Source organism: Cyrtonyx montezumae, unplaced genomic scaffold (assembly GCF_038088225.1).
Source record: "Cyrtonyx montezumae isolate F1298 unplaced genomic scaffold, pur_monq_1.0 scaffold_34, whole genome shotgun sequence".
NCBI lineage: Eukaryota > Metazoa > Chordata > Aves > Galliformes > Odontophoridae > Cyrtonyx > Cyrtonyx montezumae.
This window is the reverse complement of record NW_027072039.1, coordinates 5,458,037-5,473,396: the sequence shown is the minus strand read 5'-3', so window position 1 is coordinate 5,473,396 and position 15,360 is coordinate 5,458,037. Positions and strand designations below refer to the sequence as shown.

Genomic DNA, 15,360 nt, shown 5'->3' with positions numbered 1-15,360 from the left:
GTCCCAGGACCGTTCTGCTGGGTGTTATGCACTGGCTTAACATGTTTTAAAAGAGGCATTTGAGATTGAGTGCGTGATGTGACTTTTATATCCCTGGTTTTATAGAAGATGCTTCCAGCTAACTAACAATACTCCCCTGGAAAATAGCAATAGGGTGAGAGGTAATGGCCTCAAGTTGCACCAGGGAAGATTTAGGTTGGATATTAAGAACAATTTCTTCTCCAAAGAGCTGGTACAGGTTGCCTAGGGAGGTGTTGGAGATGGGGCACTGAAGGACATGTTTGGTGGGCATGGTGGGGATGGGTTGAGGTTGGATATGGGGATCTTGGAGGTCTTCTCCAACCTTAATGGTTCTATGACTCTGCGACCTGTAGAGATGGGATATTGGAGGTGCTCACCAGTCTCCACAGGAGTACATCCTCTGCTGTCCTTCAGTCAGGCTTGCAGCATCCCAGAAGGTTCCAGCAGAAACTGCATCAAAGTTCAGTGCAGCTGTATTTCTCACCTTGACCTCACAGCTCATCTCCTTGGGAGCCCATATTTTGGGGTCTGAACTCCAGAAACACTTGTCCTGAGGTCTCTGCTTTAACCAGCTGCTCATCAGCTGTTTGACAGAGGACTTGCATAACTAGGAGCAGGAGCTATGGTAGTGTGCCCTTATCAGGCATCAAGCAGTCAAGAAACACTCCACTTTGAGGTGCAAATTGGAAAGGGAATGGTCTCTTAATCTCTCTTATTGTGACAGTGTGCTCTCTTTGGATGTGGTTGGTTTTTTTTCTTCACAGTCTCTTGATTGGGGTGATTTTCTGTTTTTTTGTTGTAGCTCTATGCATTGAGAATAAAGAAGCTGGAAGTTCATCCCAACTGAAATAGTAATTTTTCCCCAAGTCTTAAGATAATTGCAGAGTTTCCATTCATTGTATGCTCATCAGGGAAAGTTTTCCTTCTGCCAGTGTGATTTTCCAGTGTGCACTGAAGCACCAGGAAGAAGTAACTCTCGATCTGGCAAAGGGAGTGGAATTAATTAGTTCACACCGCACCGCACTGCCAAGGTGAAAATTGCAGTATAAGTGAAACAGGTGATTATTGCTAATTAAAATGTAAATGTTAGATGTGACAGCTAGGAGGGTGGCTGGCAGGGTTGACATGCAGAGCTTGGCCAGGAGGATTTGCATGGATAAAAGCAGCTGATGGCAGTCTCTCTCTCAAGGAGGTGTTCGTCTCCAACCCCCAAATTTGGGATGGAGATCCCTTCTCCTGGTGGTGAACGTAGACCTAGAGTGGTAGCTGGAGCCTGGTGAGAGCTGGGAATGAAAGCTCTCAGATCTTCAGGGTGTTGGAAGAGGCTGGCAGAGTCCTTGTCTGTTGGGGACATGGGTCCCAAGGGGAAAAGGATGGGAGCATATAACATCAGTACATTTGGACTGCATTGTGATGAGGAGGAATGAGGTGCTTTCTGCCATTAGTATTACAGCTCACGGGAATAACCACAGCTTCTCAGACTTCTATATATAACTCAAAAACTGGTTGATTTACCCTCTTTTGGAGTTAGTACTGACTTTAGGATGTAGCAGGCACAACGTGTTCAGGATTGCTGGCTTTGAGGATGGAGAACACACAGTAGGGTCGTGCAGAAATGGGCAGTGATGCATTTTAACTCATATTGGGTAAATCCTACACCTTACCTCCAGTCCCTCATGTTGGGTAAATCTTCCAGCCCCAACAGGTGGAGGAGCACAGGAGACCCGACCAGGACATGGGCTGTGCCAGAATTAATCACCTTCCAATTTTTCAGCGTAATAGAGTTGAATATTCTGCACTCTTTGATTTGGGGATTTTTAATCATCTCGGGTCACTGCTGAAGCCCTTTGGAAGCCTGTAAGGGAAGCTTTAGGAGCGATTACCCTGACAAAAAACCCTTTCTCCTGAAGCGCCAACCCAAGAGTTGTTGGGTAGATAGGGCTGGTTGGGTTGGTTATTCTGGTTTTGACTTATTCATCTTGTCCTGCAGGGTGCTGACTGAACAAGAAAGCTGTGAGATGTTTGCCTGCAGAACAAGTGTGAGGAGAAGAAAGGAGGGCGTTAGGGACAACCCCTGAAGGGACAGGAGCTACTGGGTTAGAGCTTTGGGCTGGTGAAGCCCAAGTGTTGTCAGGTGTATGGGGAGCCAGGCAAAGCAGAGGGGAGAACTGAATGAAGGGTTGATTTGGGATGTGGGGGTTTGGGATCTGGTCCTGCTTGGCCTGCACAGTGGTTCTCATGGCTACGGGATGGCCTTGCCCTCGACTAAAGCCAGCTGTTTGTTGTTCCAGGAAGACTGGGATCACAGCAGCGGTGGGAGCGCAGGATCGCGTCCGGGGTCAGGCTCCAGGTGTGGCTCTGGATCGAGATCTGGCAGCCGTGGAAGGAGCAGCCAGTTCAGGCACACCACCAAGGTACACCTGGTAGCCACGGGGAGAGCTGGGTGCTGGCCTCGCGTCCCCTGCTTGCTGTCTGTTGGAGGTTTCCAATGATGTGCTCTGTGTGTGTGGCTCCGTGTAGGGTGTGATGCGTGTCGGTGCACCAGGAGCTGCCCTGTGAGGATTGAGGCTGTCCTTCGGGCTCGGGTTCTGCTCACGTGTGTCTTTGTGTTAGGGTGAGAGGGATGTGAGCATGGAGGAAGTTTGCTTTTTTCCTTGAAATCCTGGAGTACTTCTGATCTGGAAAATGCTTTGGTTTTGATGAGTCTTTGTTAGAGGTTGATGTAGGAGTGAACAGCAAGCAGGCGGTGCTACATTATGACCCCAAATCCAGCAGCTTTCCAGGGCTAGAGGGGGACTTATCTTCCTGCCCTACAGAAGACACTGGGAATTTGCTTCTGATGTGGTTCTGGTGCTTGAACTCAGACTAGGGACCTCCATCTGCGTGCATGAGTGTTGTCTGGGGCCAGCATTCCCAGTCCTGGTCCATCCTTGCATCTCAGGCATCCTGGAGAGCCCGAGCTAACATCCTGAGACAGTTTGGAGCTTAGGATTGAATGAGAAGGAGGCCTCTTCTCCAGTAGCACTTGCCACAGGATATAACCCCTTAATTTACACCACGAACAGCACTGAGATCACTTGGTGCCGTTAATGCAAAGCGTGGTGATGAGACGTGTTGTTGCATTCGTGCCACGAGGAGTGTGAGTTTGCATTTGTAGGGGTTTGCTGGGGAATGGCAACGAGGAGTGGCAGGAGAAACCGGTGTAACGCTGAGCTGGCTTTGGAAAAAAAGTGCTGCCTGAATCTGAATGCTGACTTGGTGGGGAATTTGCTGAGGTTGCATGTGTAAGTAAACAGGCAGAGTCCACGTGGCCTGTGGCATGCTCTGTCCCTGTCACGGTGTGTTCTGGGTGATGGGTGTAGTTTTGGTCACCTGAGTGTTTGCTCACAGGATCTGGAGGGCAGAGGTTATGAAAATGCATTTAAACCATTCAGAGAATGGGATTCACTTTAGTGAATCTGAGCATGGATGGCATTCTCACCGGTGCGTTGCTCAGTCATCACTCCTGTTGGCTTAATTAATTTGCAGCAGTTCTCACCCCTTCACAGTGAAAATTAGTATCTAAAGCTGAGGGTTGGGTCATGGGGAGCTTCACATTAAATCTGCTCACCGCTGTCATCGTGCTCCTGGAGGAACTGGCAGCAAGGGACTGCTTCACTTAAATACATGTGATTTATTCTTTCTCCTGGACTTGAGAATTGGCTTTTTTAGCCCTATGGCAGAGTCTCAGCAGCACACTGGGGGCTGCTGGTGACCCAAGGCACGGCCCAGTTACCAAGGCAGGTCATCTCAGGCAGCAAGGACTTGGAATGACCACAGTGACTCAGGACTCAGTGACAGATTTCATTGTCTTTGGGCCCCGATGCCATTGTCAGGGAGTTGGGCTGGTACCTGGAGTATCCCTGAGAGGTGGTGGGGATGTGGGCCAGGAGGACAGGAGCTGCAGCCTGGTTTGTGTGGTGCCTGAGCATTTCCCTCTGACCTCCTCCTGTACTGCTGCCCTGCAGTTTCCACCAATTGCTGGGAGTTCAACTGACCTCATCCAAACAGGCTTGAAGCAGCTTTAGAGGCCGAGCACTTTGTCTCAGGATTGAAGAAGGAGCTCTTGAGAAGCTCCCTGCTGAGCTGAATTTGGACAGTGACCTCAGAACTTAGGAACCCATTCCCACATTATCAGAAATTTTGGCTGTTTAATGTCCTTGTTGCTGATTTGTCCCATTCTCATTGCAATTACTTATATGCTCCCATCCTTATCCCCCGAGTCCAAACTCTTTCCTCTTAGGGCATGCAATTGGCTCGTTGACAGCTACTTAAAAGTCCTAGGTTGATACAAAAAGGAAAGAGAAATAGATTGGGCTGCAAGAAGAATTGGTTAAAGATCTTTAACCAAAGGAGAAATAAAGACCTTTGGTTTTTGGAGAATTAAGACCTTTGGTATTTTGGAGAAATAAAGATCTTTGGTCTTGAGAAAGATCTCCAAGTCTTGAACTTCACAAACTATCAGTCAAATTTCTATTATTTGCCATGTTATTTGGAAACAGCAGTCCATCAGGAGAACTTTATGTAGAGGTGTAAGCACAGAAGTGGCTGTGCCTGTGTTGCAAGAGTGAGACAAACCTGTTTGTTGGGTATTACTGTCAAGTGTATTATGAGTAGGAAATCACATATCCATCCCACGCGAGTCGAGACTGATTTCATGAATGGCTCTGACAAAACCCAATGTGCTGTACCTTTTTGCTGTTGTCTGCTTGTAAAGGGTGGTGAGGGCAGCCCTCTGCTTGTGGGGAGGACACAGGGGGGCTGTGAAGGGTGAGAAGCAGTGTAGGGTCTTGGCTGAGATGCTTTTCCATCGGGTTGCCCGTTTTGCAAAGAGCAGCTGCGTTACAAAATCAAAAGCACTTTGTGGTTTATTGGGGTTTCTTGTTATTCCCATTTGATTATACTGTAATGCTTTCCCTTCTTGGGGGAGTCAAAAAATGTACGTGTGAATTCAGTGTGATGCTTTCCAATGGTTGGCATTGCAGCTTCCTGGCACTTCCTACCCTCCAAACACCTACAGCCTCCTCACGCCTTGTCCATCAGCACCAGCCCTTGGGGACACGGGCAGCTGGAGGATGCAGTTGTGGCAGGAGCTTGCACATGGGGCTGTGTCCTCCTGTGAGGCATTGGTAGAGCAAGGAGAAGCTGTGTTACCGTGACACGTTGAAGAAGCAGTCAATGCAGTGGTGAAATACAGAGGTGTTTCACCTCGTGCTTCACTAAAGGCTTTCCCTGTGCTTGTTGGTGACAGCTCTTGGAGGTATTAGAGCCATCTGGAGGAGACCCTGGACGTCTGGCTCTTGTTGGCCCTCCTTGGAGGTGCCTTCCCACATTAACCAGCTGGAAGTTTCTGTTCAGAATACCACTGGGTCTGTGTTTCTTGAAGGCCACATGCCCACACTGGCAGCGTATGTTGGGTAGGAGGATGGGGCCAACAGCAACCCACATGTTGTCCGCTCTGTGTTGTCCATAGGTTTGTGTCCCATAAGGCTGAATCCCTCCCTTCCTGCCTCCAGGTGCACTTTTGAAGCTAGCAAGGGGTCTGTGTGTCATAGTAAGGTCCCTGGTTGATGTGGAAGTGGGGAGTGCCAGGTACAGAGCAGAGCCTTGCACCATGTAACCGCATGTCCATCCTTCCTAGAATGGCAACAAGGAGGGCTCCCTCGACATGCTGGGCACTGACATCTGGGCTGCCAACACCTTCGATTCCTTCAGGTAAGCTGATGTTGGGGGTTTGTGTGTGGGGCCATCCTGATGGTGCTCAGCTGGGCGCTGCCACGTGGCCTTCCTCACTGCTCCTTGCGTAGTTCATGGCACTTAAGCACCGACAACTGACTTTCTAGTTGGATTATTAGGATAAATTTATTGTTCGAAGGGCAGTCAGGCACTGACAGGCTGCCCAGGGGGGTGGTGGAGTCCCTTGTTCCTAGAGGTGTCCAAAAAGCCCTGGAGAGGTGGCACTGAGGGATGTGGTTAGTGGTATGGTGGAGGTGGGTTGGGCTTGGGGATCTTGGAGGTTTTTTTCCAACCTTAATGATTTTGTGAATGTTCTTGAAGCACTGTGTGTGCTTAGGAGAGGCCTGTAGCCCAAGTGTCTCAAAATGGCACTCATTTGCAATCATCTGAGAGCTGCGCAGGCGAGACTGAGCTCTGCTCCTGGCCTTCTCTCAGACTGCTGCTGTGATCATGTGTTTGCTCTGCAGCTGCTGAGCAAAGCTGCTGCTTCAGCATGAGGAAAAACAAGCATGCTTCCCTGCTCAAGCAGCAACAGCTCAAGCAGAGAGATGTGCTTTCTGCCCAGTGGTACGCATTGCTGTGCTGTGTCCTCAGCACTGCAAGGGTCGAGCTCTCACCTGAGACTTGCTGCAGTGGGGAGAGCATCTGCATGGCACAGGCTGGAGCAGCTTCTGCTGCAGTACCACCTAGGTACAAAGAGCAAATGCAGGTAGCAAAGCTTTGTGGTGCATCTGGATCAGAACTATGGGTTTAGTGCAAGCAACACAAAAGAAAGCATAGCACAGCTGTGTGAAGGTGGAGGGCTGCCTCCAAAGCACCAGCTGTCCTCATCTGCACCCTCAGGTTTGCTCCTGTGATCTTAGTGTAGTTTCATTGAACTCACTCTCTTTATCTCTCTCTGTTTTCCTCTCCCAGTGGTGCGACGTGGGACCTACAGCCCGAGAAACTAGATTTCAGCCAATTCCATAGGAAGCTCCGGAACACCTCCAAACACCCTCTGCCCCACATCGACAGAGAAGGGTGAGTGCCACGTGCGGGTGGTTATCACAGCCCCAGAGCTACAAGTGAGGTGATGCTCTCCAGCAAGAAGGGAGCTTCTTTGCAGTGAGAAGGCTGGCGTGGTGGCACGGTCCACGTGGAGGACCTGGAAGAGCTGGACCACATCCAGGCTCTGGGAACTTGGCCATCTTTGGCTCGTGTGGGTTAGAGCAGTGCTGCTTGGTGGGTTTGGCATTGCTTTGTAGAGCTCCGTTTCTAAGCGACGCTGGATCCAAGCTACATTTAATAATGTTATAGGGAAAGATCATGGTTACAATTCCCACGAGCCTTGGGGCTTCTGTGGAAGAGCAGAGCACGAGCACAGCCCATGCAGATCATTGTTTCATTCAGTGCAAACTCAACTGTTGAACACACCTGATTTCCATTAAAGTGATTAGGTGTTAATTAAACTCCAGTCCTCTTTCAGCTGAACCCCATTTTTCTGCTGCTTGGGGCTGATGAGGTTTGCCATTCAGCTTGCTAGTTTTCAGGTTTGGTACTCGAGCCCATTCCCCTCTTTCTGGACTTTTAAAAATCGTTTCACATTTTCTGTCATTAAGCCAACATCAGTCCTTCTTGGATTCCAGGCACTGGAGACTTTCCCCTGTTGCTTTCATGGTTTCTGCCTACCATGTGCAGCGTCTTGTCACTGATCAGCAAAAGCATGCATTGTCATTTGTACCTCATAAACCACCCCCAGTTCTTCATGGATGCAGATAGCCAGCACTTAATGACAATTCTTTCTTCTTTACCAGGGCTCCCACCTTCAGCTAGCAGTAGCCCTGCATTACCAATTTCTTTGATCTCTCGATACAAGCAAAACTTGCTGATTATCCTTATGCTGTCGTCCATGGATTTGGTCTGTGAGCACTTGGTTTCATGCCCTGAGTTTGTGATTCACAATGTACGTTTGCACTTCTTCTGATCGTTGTTTCCTGCTTTTCTCCTGCTTGAGGTTTGTGTTTGTGGCTGCTGCCTGCCACCACCCTCGGTGGGGAACAGCAGCTTCTGTGGAGGCTTCAGAAGGATCATTTTTCATTCATTTTTTTCCATCCCCCCTAGTTCTTCCTGGTGCCCTGTTTAGTTTTCCTTGGGAACTGAATCACCCGCGTTACTGCCTTTGCTTTCTCCCTGCTGCTGTTCCCAGGAGCACTGTAATGCAGCAGACAGGCATGGTGCAGTAGGGTAGAGCTGGGGGCAGCGTTTCATTTGGTGTTAGTGGCTTTGTACCCACACAAGAGTGTTTTGGAAATGAATGTGTTGACTTCAGAGAGCTCTTTGTCTTCATGAGGGCCTTCTGCAGTGTGAGCTCATCCTGCCATAGTAGAGGATTAACGTTGGTTCCGGCGAGGTTTCACTGCTCACGTTTTTGTTTGCTCTCTTTCTGCCACAGGCTCGGAAAGGGGAAATACGAAGATGGTGACAGCATCAACCTGAACGACATCGAGAAGGTCCTCCCAGCCTGGCAGGTGGGTGCCACTGTGGGCAGAAACCACCCCCATGTACACAGAGCTCAGGTCTTACAAAAAGGAGCTTCTGAAAGCACTGAGCTCCAACGTGAGGGGCTGCTGAGAAGCAGCCTTGTGCTGACCCAGATGTTCCCTTCTGCGATGCACGTGTCTTGTACGTAGTACCACTGCACTTGCTCCTTTCCTCCAGCCTGGTTCTTCTCCAGATCTGTCCCTGCAGCTGCTTTTGGTGGTTAAATGACCACAGTGAGCACCGAGGAAGCGGTGCCGTTGAAGAGGTTCATTTGTGTCTCAGTTTTTCCCTTCCCAGTGCCCCAGTCCCGAAAGCAGCTGTTTTCTCTTATGTGCTCAGTCTGTCTGGGCTTTAGGTCACGGGGAAAAAACCCTGGGGACAGCTGATAACGACCCAGTGACTGAAAAATGAGGCTGTTTTCCCTGGGGAACCATTGGAATAACTGAAGAGTCTAAGGAAGTTTCCCAATGTTCTGGGACTGCATTGTTGGGGCTACCAGCAGTTCCCAGCACTATGTGCTCTGAGCCGGAAGACCCAGTGAAATGCTTGGTTTGGTGCTTTGTATTTTATCTTGGTTTTGTGTTTCAGTAAAATACTGCATGATTTGGGTGTGCACTTAGCCTAGTGTGCACAGTCCTATGTGCACGTGGGAGCCAGGAGCCGTACAGTTACTGGATGGGGATTTGTCTTGTTCAGCACTGACAAGTAAAGTGCTCCCTGACTGCTGCTCTAATCCTCATGTGTCATGAACTGGATGGGAAGGTGACTGTGCAGCAGTGGTTGTGCTGCACTTCACTCACCTGCTTTATATAGCAATTTGGGATACAGCATGGGGAGCATTGGGGAGAATACAGTGTGAGCCTATGGAAGCAAATCCTCCACCCCTTTGAGGGGCTTTCCCTCACTGTGTCATATCCCAGAACAGACTCTTCCCAATGGAGGTGCACAAATCCTTGTTCTGTCTGTGCTTTAAGGTCTCGTGGGTTGCTTTTGGCCCATCTCTTTGGGCACACCTTAGCATCATCCCTTTTATGGATGGAGGATGAGCATCCTCCAGCACATCTCTGCCACAAAGGTTTTGCTCTGCTGGATGTACTGCAGCAGCTGCAGCAGACTGCAGAGAGACAGTGAGTCTTGCTGACAGTTTGCTTTGGAAATCCTGTGTCTTGAAGAGCATGAAATGAGGGCTAATATCCAGAACACACCCAACTTCATATCCGTATCTCTACACATATTCTCACTGGCCCACAGATGGGTGCGGCAGAATATTCTAGACATGGGGACATTAATCCACAGGCTTGAGTTTTGGTGCTAGAACATATCAGCAGCATTTCAGCAACATATTGCAAGGGACATCTGTACCCTTTTGGTGAGGAGAAAAAAGAAAAATACAGAACAGAAAGAAGAAAAAAAAGGAACAATAGCAAAACCAAACCCTCCTCCGAATGCTCTTTCCATCGCCGAGAGCGAAATGCTCGTCCCAGCCTTTTGTTTTGACACTGCAGAAGGTGTTGCTGCTGCTCAGGGCTGCTCTGCCATCTGGTGGGAGCTGCAGGCAGAGCCCTCCTGCTCGCTCTTCTTTGTCTCTCCTTGCTCATAGGAGCTGCAGTCGGATTTGGGTGCTCCTTCACCTCGCGCTGCCAGAAAGTGGCTTTGGAAATGTGAAGATAAGTATTCCCCATTCATCAGATCTGTTGGATATGATATCCTGGAGAAGGGTGCTGTTCTGCCTCGTTAGGGAAGCACAGCTCAGATCCCAGTTGGGGAAGACCACGATGCCAGCCCTGCATTGTGGAAAACCTCCTGAGGAGGGCTCACAGCACGTTTTGCTTCTTCTCCCTTTGGCTGAAGCCTGAAAAGGCTTTCGGACATGGCTAGGTGCACATGCAACCTGCAGACCAGGCCCTTGGCCACATGGGCAGGCAGGGATAGGGCGAGGGGGATTAACTTGGAAGACAGCATTGGCATCCTTTGGTTTGACATCTTCCTTGCCTCGCAGCTCCCTGCCCTGCACCTCAAGTGTTGTGTTCAGTGCTGGGCCTCTCACTACAAGAAAAACATCAGGGCCCTGGAGCGTGTTCAGAGAAGGGCATTGGAGCTGTGAAGGATCTGGTGGGCAAGTCTTATGGGGAGCAGCTGAGGGAACTAGGATGGTTCAGTCTGGAGAACTACGACTCCTGAAATCAGTCTGGAGCGAGGTGGGGGTCAGCCTCTGCTCCCAGTAACAGCAATAGGATGAGAGCTGGTGGCCTCATGTTGTGCCAGGGGAGGTTCAGGTTGGATATTTGGAATGATTTCTTCTCCAAAGAGCAGTGATGCACTGGCATATGATGCCCAGGGAGTGGTGGAGTCACTGTCCCTTTGGGTGTTCAAGAACCATGAAGCTGTGGCACTAAGGGACGCAGTCAATGGGCATGGTGGGGTGGGTTAGACTTGGGCTTGGGGTATCTTGGAAGCCCTTTCCAACCTTAATGATCCCGTGTTTCTACAATTCTACTCTATGAACAGTGTCTTTCAGTTTTCTCTTCTGAGTTTTTGTACCTTCTTGTGCTTGGAGTTAGAAGTGCTAGTTTCTCTTCTAGTTTCTTTTCTGTAGTTTGGACATGTCTGGGTGCAATCCACTGCATCTCAGGAGCAGGCAGTTTGCCTTCTCCATGCAGTGCCTTTGGAGTCCTCATCCTCTCCTGCCTGCTCCTACTGCCCCACAGGATACCCAGGACCACTCACCCTGCCAAACAGAGCAGGGTTTTTCAGATGATGTCTCCTGACTGTGCGGGTTTGCTACCATCTTCTCTCTCCTCAGCCCTCCCCTGCATGCTGACAAATGCTCTTCCCTCTACTTGCCCACAGAGTGCTGTAGGAGACCCCTAAGCTTCCCCCCGAGCTGTCTCAGCTGCCCTGAGGATGAAGAGCAGGAGTCCCAGTGAGTGCTCCAAGCTGGGGAGGCATCTTCCCCACCCCAGATCCTGCTGAGCGTGTGGGCACAGCACTGCCTTCAGAGGAGGTTTCAGTCTCACCAGCCAGCTTCCCGTCTCCCAAGGGTCTTTCCAATTCTGTAACTGCTGCAACCACTGCAGAAAGCCCCTGGCAGAGAGCCATGGTTGATCATAGGTCACAACGCATCGAGGCTCACATCCCTGCTGCTGAGCAAAACGCCTTTATTGATGCAATTTCCAGTAAGATCTCATCTTCCACTTGGTCGTGGTGTTGAATCCGACTGGCAAGGACAGTTTCCTTGGGAAAAGGAGTGGGCTGGGAGAGACGTGGTCACCTGTAACCCTTCAGTGTCACCTTGTGGCTGAGGCAGAGTCACTGTTGACCAAGGAAGGCAGATAGTCTTCTCCATGCAGCTTATCAGCTCGAGGCTTCTTGCAGGGGACAAACTGCAGTTCTGACAGTAGAGCAAAATTGCTCTTAAGCCCTAAAGCAGGTTATAAAAACATAAAAAATGTTTTCTGTCAGCCTCGCTGAAAAGGGAAGATCTTCCCTGGGTTTTTCTGCTTTATGAGGGTCTGCTGTATCGCAGACCTACAGCGAGCTGCTAAGAGGAAGGGGGGATGTTGGGGTCCCTCCGTGCCCTGCTTGTGCAGGCTAGGTTTGGAGACATTGTTCTGGGGGTGGAAGGGGTGAGGGTGACATATCTCACACCCCTGAGGGTGATAGGTTTTTGCAGCTCAAGGTGAAGTCACTTTGACATCAGCGGCTGCGCGATGGGCAACCAGAGGTGGTTGGGGATGGCACGGGGAGCGTGGCCCTGGGGTTTGGTGCTCGGTGACAGTGGGGACAGTGCACCCTGCAGCACTAGAGGGCACTGCAGCATCACTGCACAGCTCCAGGGCTGCTCTGTGCTGAGGATCAGGGCTTTATTCCAGGGGCTTTTTTCCAGGCAGCGAGATGCAGCGTCTCGGACTCATCCTGCACCAGGGTCTGTGCCCAGAGGTGGGACGTGCCCTGCCGCCACAACCACGGTGCTACCCAACTCTTCTTGTTAATCCAACTTCTCCCTTTGGCCCGTTTGGAGGGCTTTTGCAAATGTGGACTCGTGCTCTTGTGCAAGGGTTGGTCCCACACGATGTTCCTCACACCAAAGAGCGGTGCCATATGCCCTGGGAGATCCTCACTTGCTCTGGAAGATGCTGCTGCATGTTGGATGTAGGGGCTCATCCTGTCCTCCTTCTGTCCCTTATCAGCCCCGTGCAGGACATGTCAAGCTCATCAGAAGGGCAGTGGGGACCACAGTGACATCTCTGCTGCTCCTCAGACCCCAGGTGGCCAGGTGCTGGTTTGATCTATGATCAAGAGGAGTGATGGGATTTGGGGTGCTTTGTGACTTATCTTTGGGCCAGGATGGAGCTGCAGCTCGAGGCTGGGCTTACAGGAGGGAATTAGTGGGGTTAGGAGGAGCTGGTGGGATGCAGAAAAGAAGCCTGCTACCAAGCAGGCAGAGGCTAAAGCTCTGGTGTGAGAAAAAGATGGGAAGGGAAAATATTCATCTTCATCTGAACAGGAGCTAAGGTTTGCAGCTGTGGGCCACACAGAGATGAACAGGGAGGATGGCACAGTGATGTTGGCAGGACGGGGTAGGAAGACTCAATATTTTGCTTTTTCATAATTCACCAGTTGTTCTAGACCTGAGAATTGGTCCTCCAGGGAATTCAGTGGTTTGTGTATGGGGACTGGCTTGTAAAGAACAATGCTATGGAGATCTGAGGCTCTCAGACATTGCCACACTGAACTCTGGCTCTGGCCCAGCAGAGAGCAGCCCAGGCTTTGCTCAGGCTTTTAGCTGACTTTCCTTTCAAAAAGGTTTGTTTTCATGCCTCTCTGTAATACCTAAAGAAAGCCTGAGAGGTTTGGTTTTGTTCTTTCCCAGTCCTTTTTGTATACCATAACACCACTCCCTGCCCCCAAAATCCTGCCTGAATTTTATTTTAACTTCTAAATGGTGTCACATCTCTTTCTCTTTTGTTTTCCATTAGAAACCCGAGAGGTCGTTTTTTGCACTGCCTTGAGTTCTGCTGAGTATTTCCCTGAAGCTAGTTGTGGATCAGCACGAAGTTTAAAAAATTGTTGAAAGGAGCAGAGGAAAAAAAAAAATAAAAATCCAAGTTTGTAAAGATCCCAAACAAAAGCTGAGTTCCTATTTGGCCAAGCAGGTTTCTACTGGCTTGGACATTTCCACATCTTAATCCCCTTCCCATTCTGTGTGAATTAATCTTTGATAAAATACAGAGGAATTTCTACAAAGCAGAGGGATGGACACACATCTCTGCTGGCAGAGGAGCTTGCAGGAACACAGCTCTTTCTAACAGTTCTGCTGATGTGGGTGGTCGTCAGCTCATGTCTGACAAAATAAGGGCTTAATGTTTCCTGCAACATTTAAGGTTTATCCTTGCCCAGAAGATGCTTCCCCCATGTGCTGCCTTTCTTCTGCTGTGATGGAAATAGTGGGCAGCACAATGAATGAGACCAGAAGCTCCTGCAGGGCGCTTCCTGCAGGTAAGCACATCCCCTTCTGCGCTGTGGCCGAGCGCAGCGTGCTGCCTGGGGAGAAGTATATATAGCCAGGGTGTAAATATAGGCATTCAGTGGCAGGATGAGGGTTTGCTGCAATGCAAGGTGACTCGGTCAAAGACTGTCCCTTAACTGGGGAGTTCAGTGCTGTACACGACGCCCCTGTGTCTCATTCATGGGAAAATAAAGGTTGTTTGTGCAGGGAATTACACAATGCTCCCTGTGGGAGCAGACCGAGCTCAGTAAGCAAGAATCCATTCTGTGTTCCTATCTGTTTTCTCCATAGATCACAATTTTAAAACTACCTTTTGGATTGCCTTGTTTTTTTAAGATAGCCTTTGCACTTTTCTACCAGCTCTGGAAATGGCAAGTGCTTGGTTGCTTGCATGCTAGGACCGTAGTACCATAGGATGATAGCATGGTTGGGTTGGAAGGGACCTTGAAGATCATAGGACCATAACATGGTTGGGTTGGAAGGGACCTTAAAACCTCCAAGCCCCACTCCTGCTGTGGGGTGGGTCTCTCCCAGCAGCTCAGCCTGCCAGGTCTCCATCCTTGATCTAGGGCAGCCTGAGGGATGGGGTGCCCACAGTTTTCTGGGCATGCTGTGACAGAGCATCACCACCCTGAGATGTAGGATAGCCCATGGAGAGAAGGCTGTACCATCTCCAAACTTCTGTTACTGAGTTGCAGGGCTGAAGGCTCTAGTCTTGATTAATAGAAATAGTGGAAGGAATGTGATATAAATGTACGTGTGCTGTGCATTGGCAGTGCTTATATGGAGAAACATGATGATGCTGAGGTCTGCAGAGGAATGTGTAGGAATGTCATCCCTTGGACATCGAGTGCTGTCCTTGTGTCTGTTGGTCCTGTGGCCAGGCAGGGTTACTCTGCCTTGCCTTTCTGGTGCCACCATGGAGAATTGCACATAGTTGGGTTTCCTTGCTCCTTTCTACTCTTCTTCATCTCCCGTTCCCTTTCTTCTTTTTCTTAATTCCTGTGATGTATGAACAGCAGAACCGATGGAGAATGTTAAAGTTTCATTTCTTCCTGTTTTTGTGGCCATCTCAATTATTCCTTTTCTCACTGTATATTCTTTCGGAGTCTCCCTCCAAATGAAAAGCAAATATGTGCGCTTACAGGAGCAGTTTGTTTCAGTTTGGCTGAGCAAAACAAGCATATATTGCAGCAGACACTGACTGCTTCTGCTTGGAGGTCCTGGGAAGGGAGCCCTGACACCTACTGCACCCCAGAACACTGAATGGTGGTTGTTGTTAAAGCTGTTGGGCTGCCTCTGCTTCAGCTTTGCCATAGGTAAATAAAGTATATGAAGACAGATTCCTTAGCTTTTGTTTACTGCGTGTTGTTAGGTAAAAATATTGAGGTTTGGGGTCAGCAGTTGCCTGGTTGTGATTTTACCCAGTAGGTGAGAGTAGAGATGCACTGTTTTGGTCTTTAATGGTCCCCTTGCAGTGCTAACTTTTACCAAAGCCAGTTCTCTGAAGTCAAAATTGAAGCATGAATTTGTGT

The 15,360-nt window shown here is 49.6% G+C and overlaps 1 protein-coding gene across 4 annotated transcripts in view; it reads left to right on the top strand.

Moving 5' to 3' along the window:
* The window catches only part of CTIF (cap binding complex dependent translation initiation factor), an 89,810-nt gene that overhangs the window by 23,086 nt on the left and 51,364 nt on the right, over nucleotides 1-15,360 (top strand). For 2 of the 4 annotated variants that reach the window (XM_065745245.1, XM_065745244.1), the window contains exons 4-7: nucleotides 2,313-2,435; nucleotides 5,702-5,775; nucleotides 6,712-6,816; nucleotides 8,228-8,303. In XM_065745245.1, the coding sequence (XP_065601317.1) occupies nucleotides 2,313-2,435; nucleotides 5,702-5,775; nucleotides 6,712-6,816; nucleotides 8,228-8,303 (378 nt within the window). The remainder of the gene's footprint in view (nucleotides 1-2,312; nucleotides 2,436-5,701; nucleotides 5,776-6,711; nucleotides 6,817-8,227; nucleotides 8,304-15,360) is intronic. The other 2 variants (XM_065745247.1, XM_065745246.1) reach the window with 1 other exon arrangement.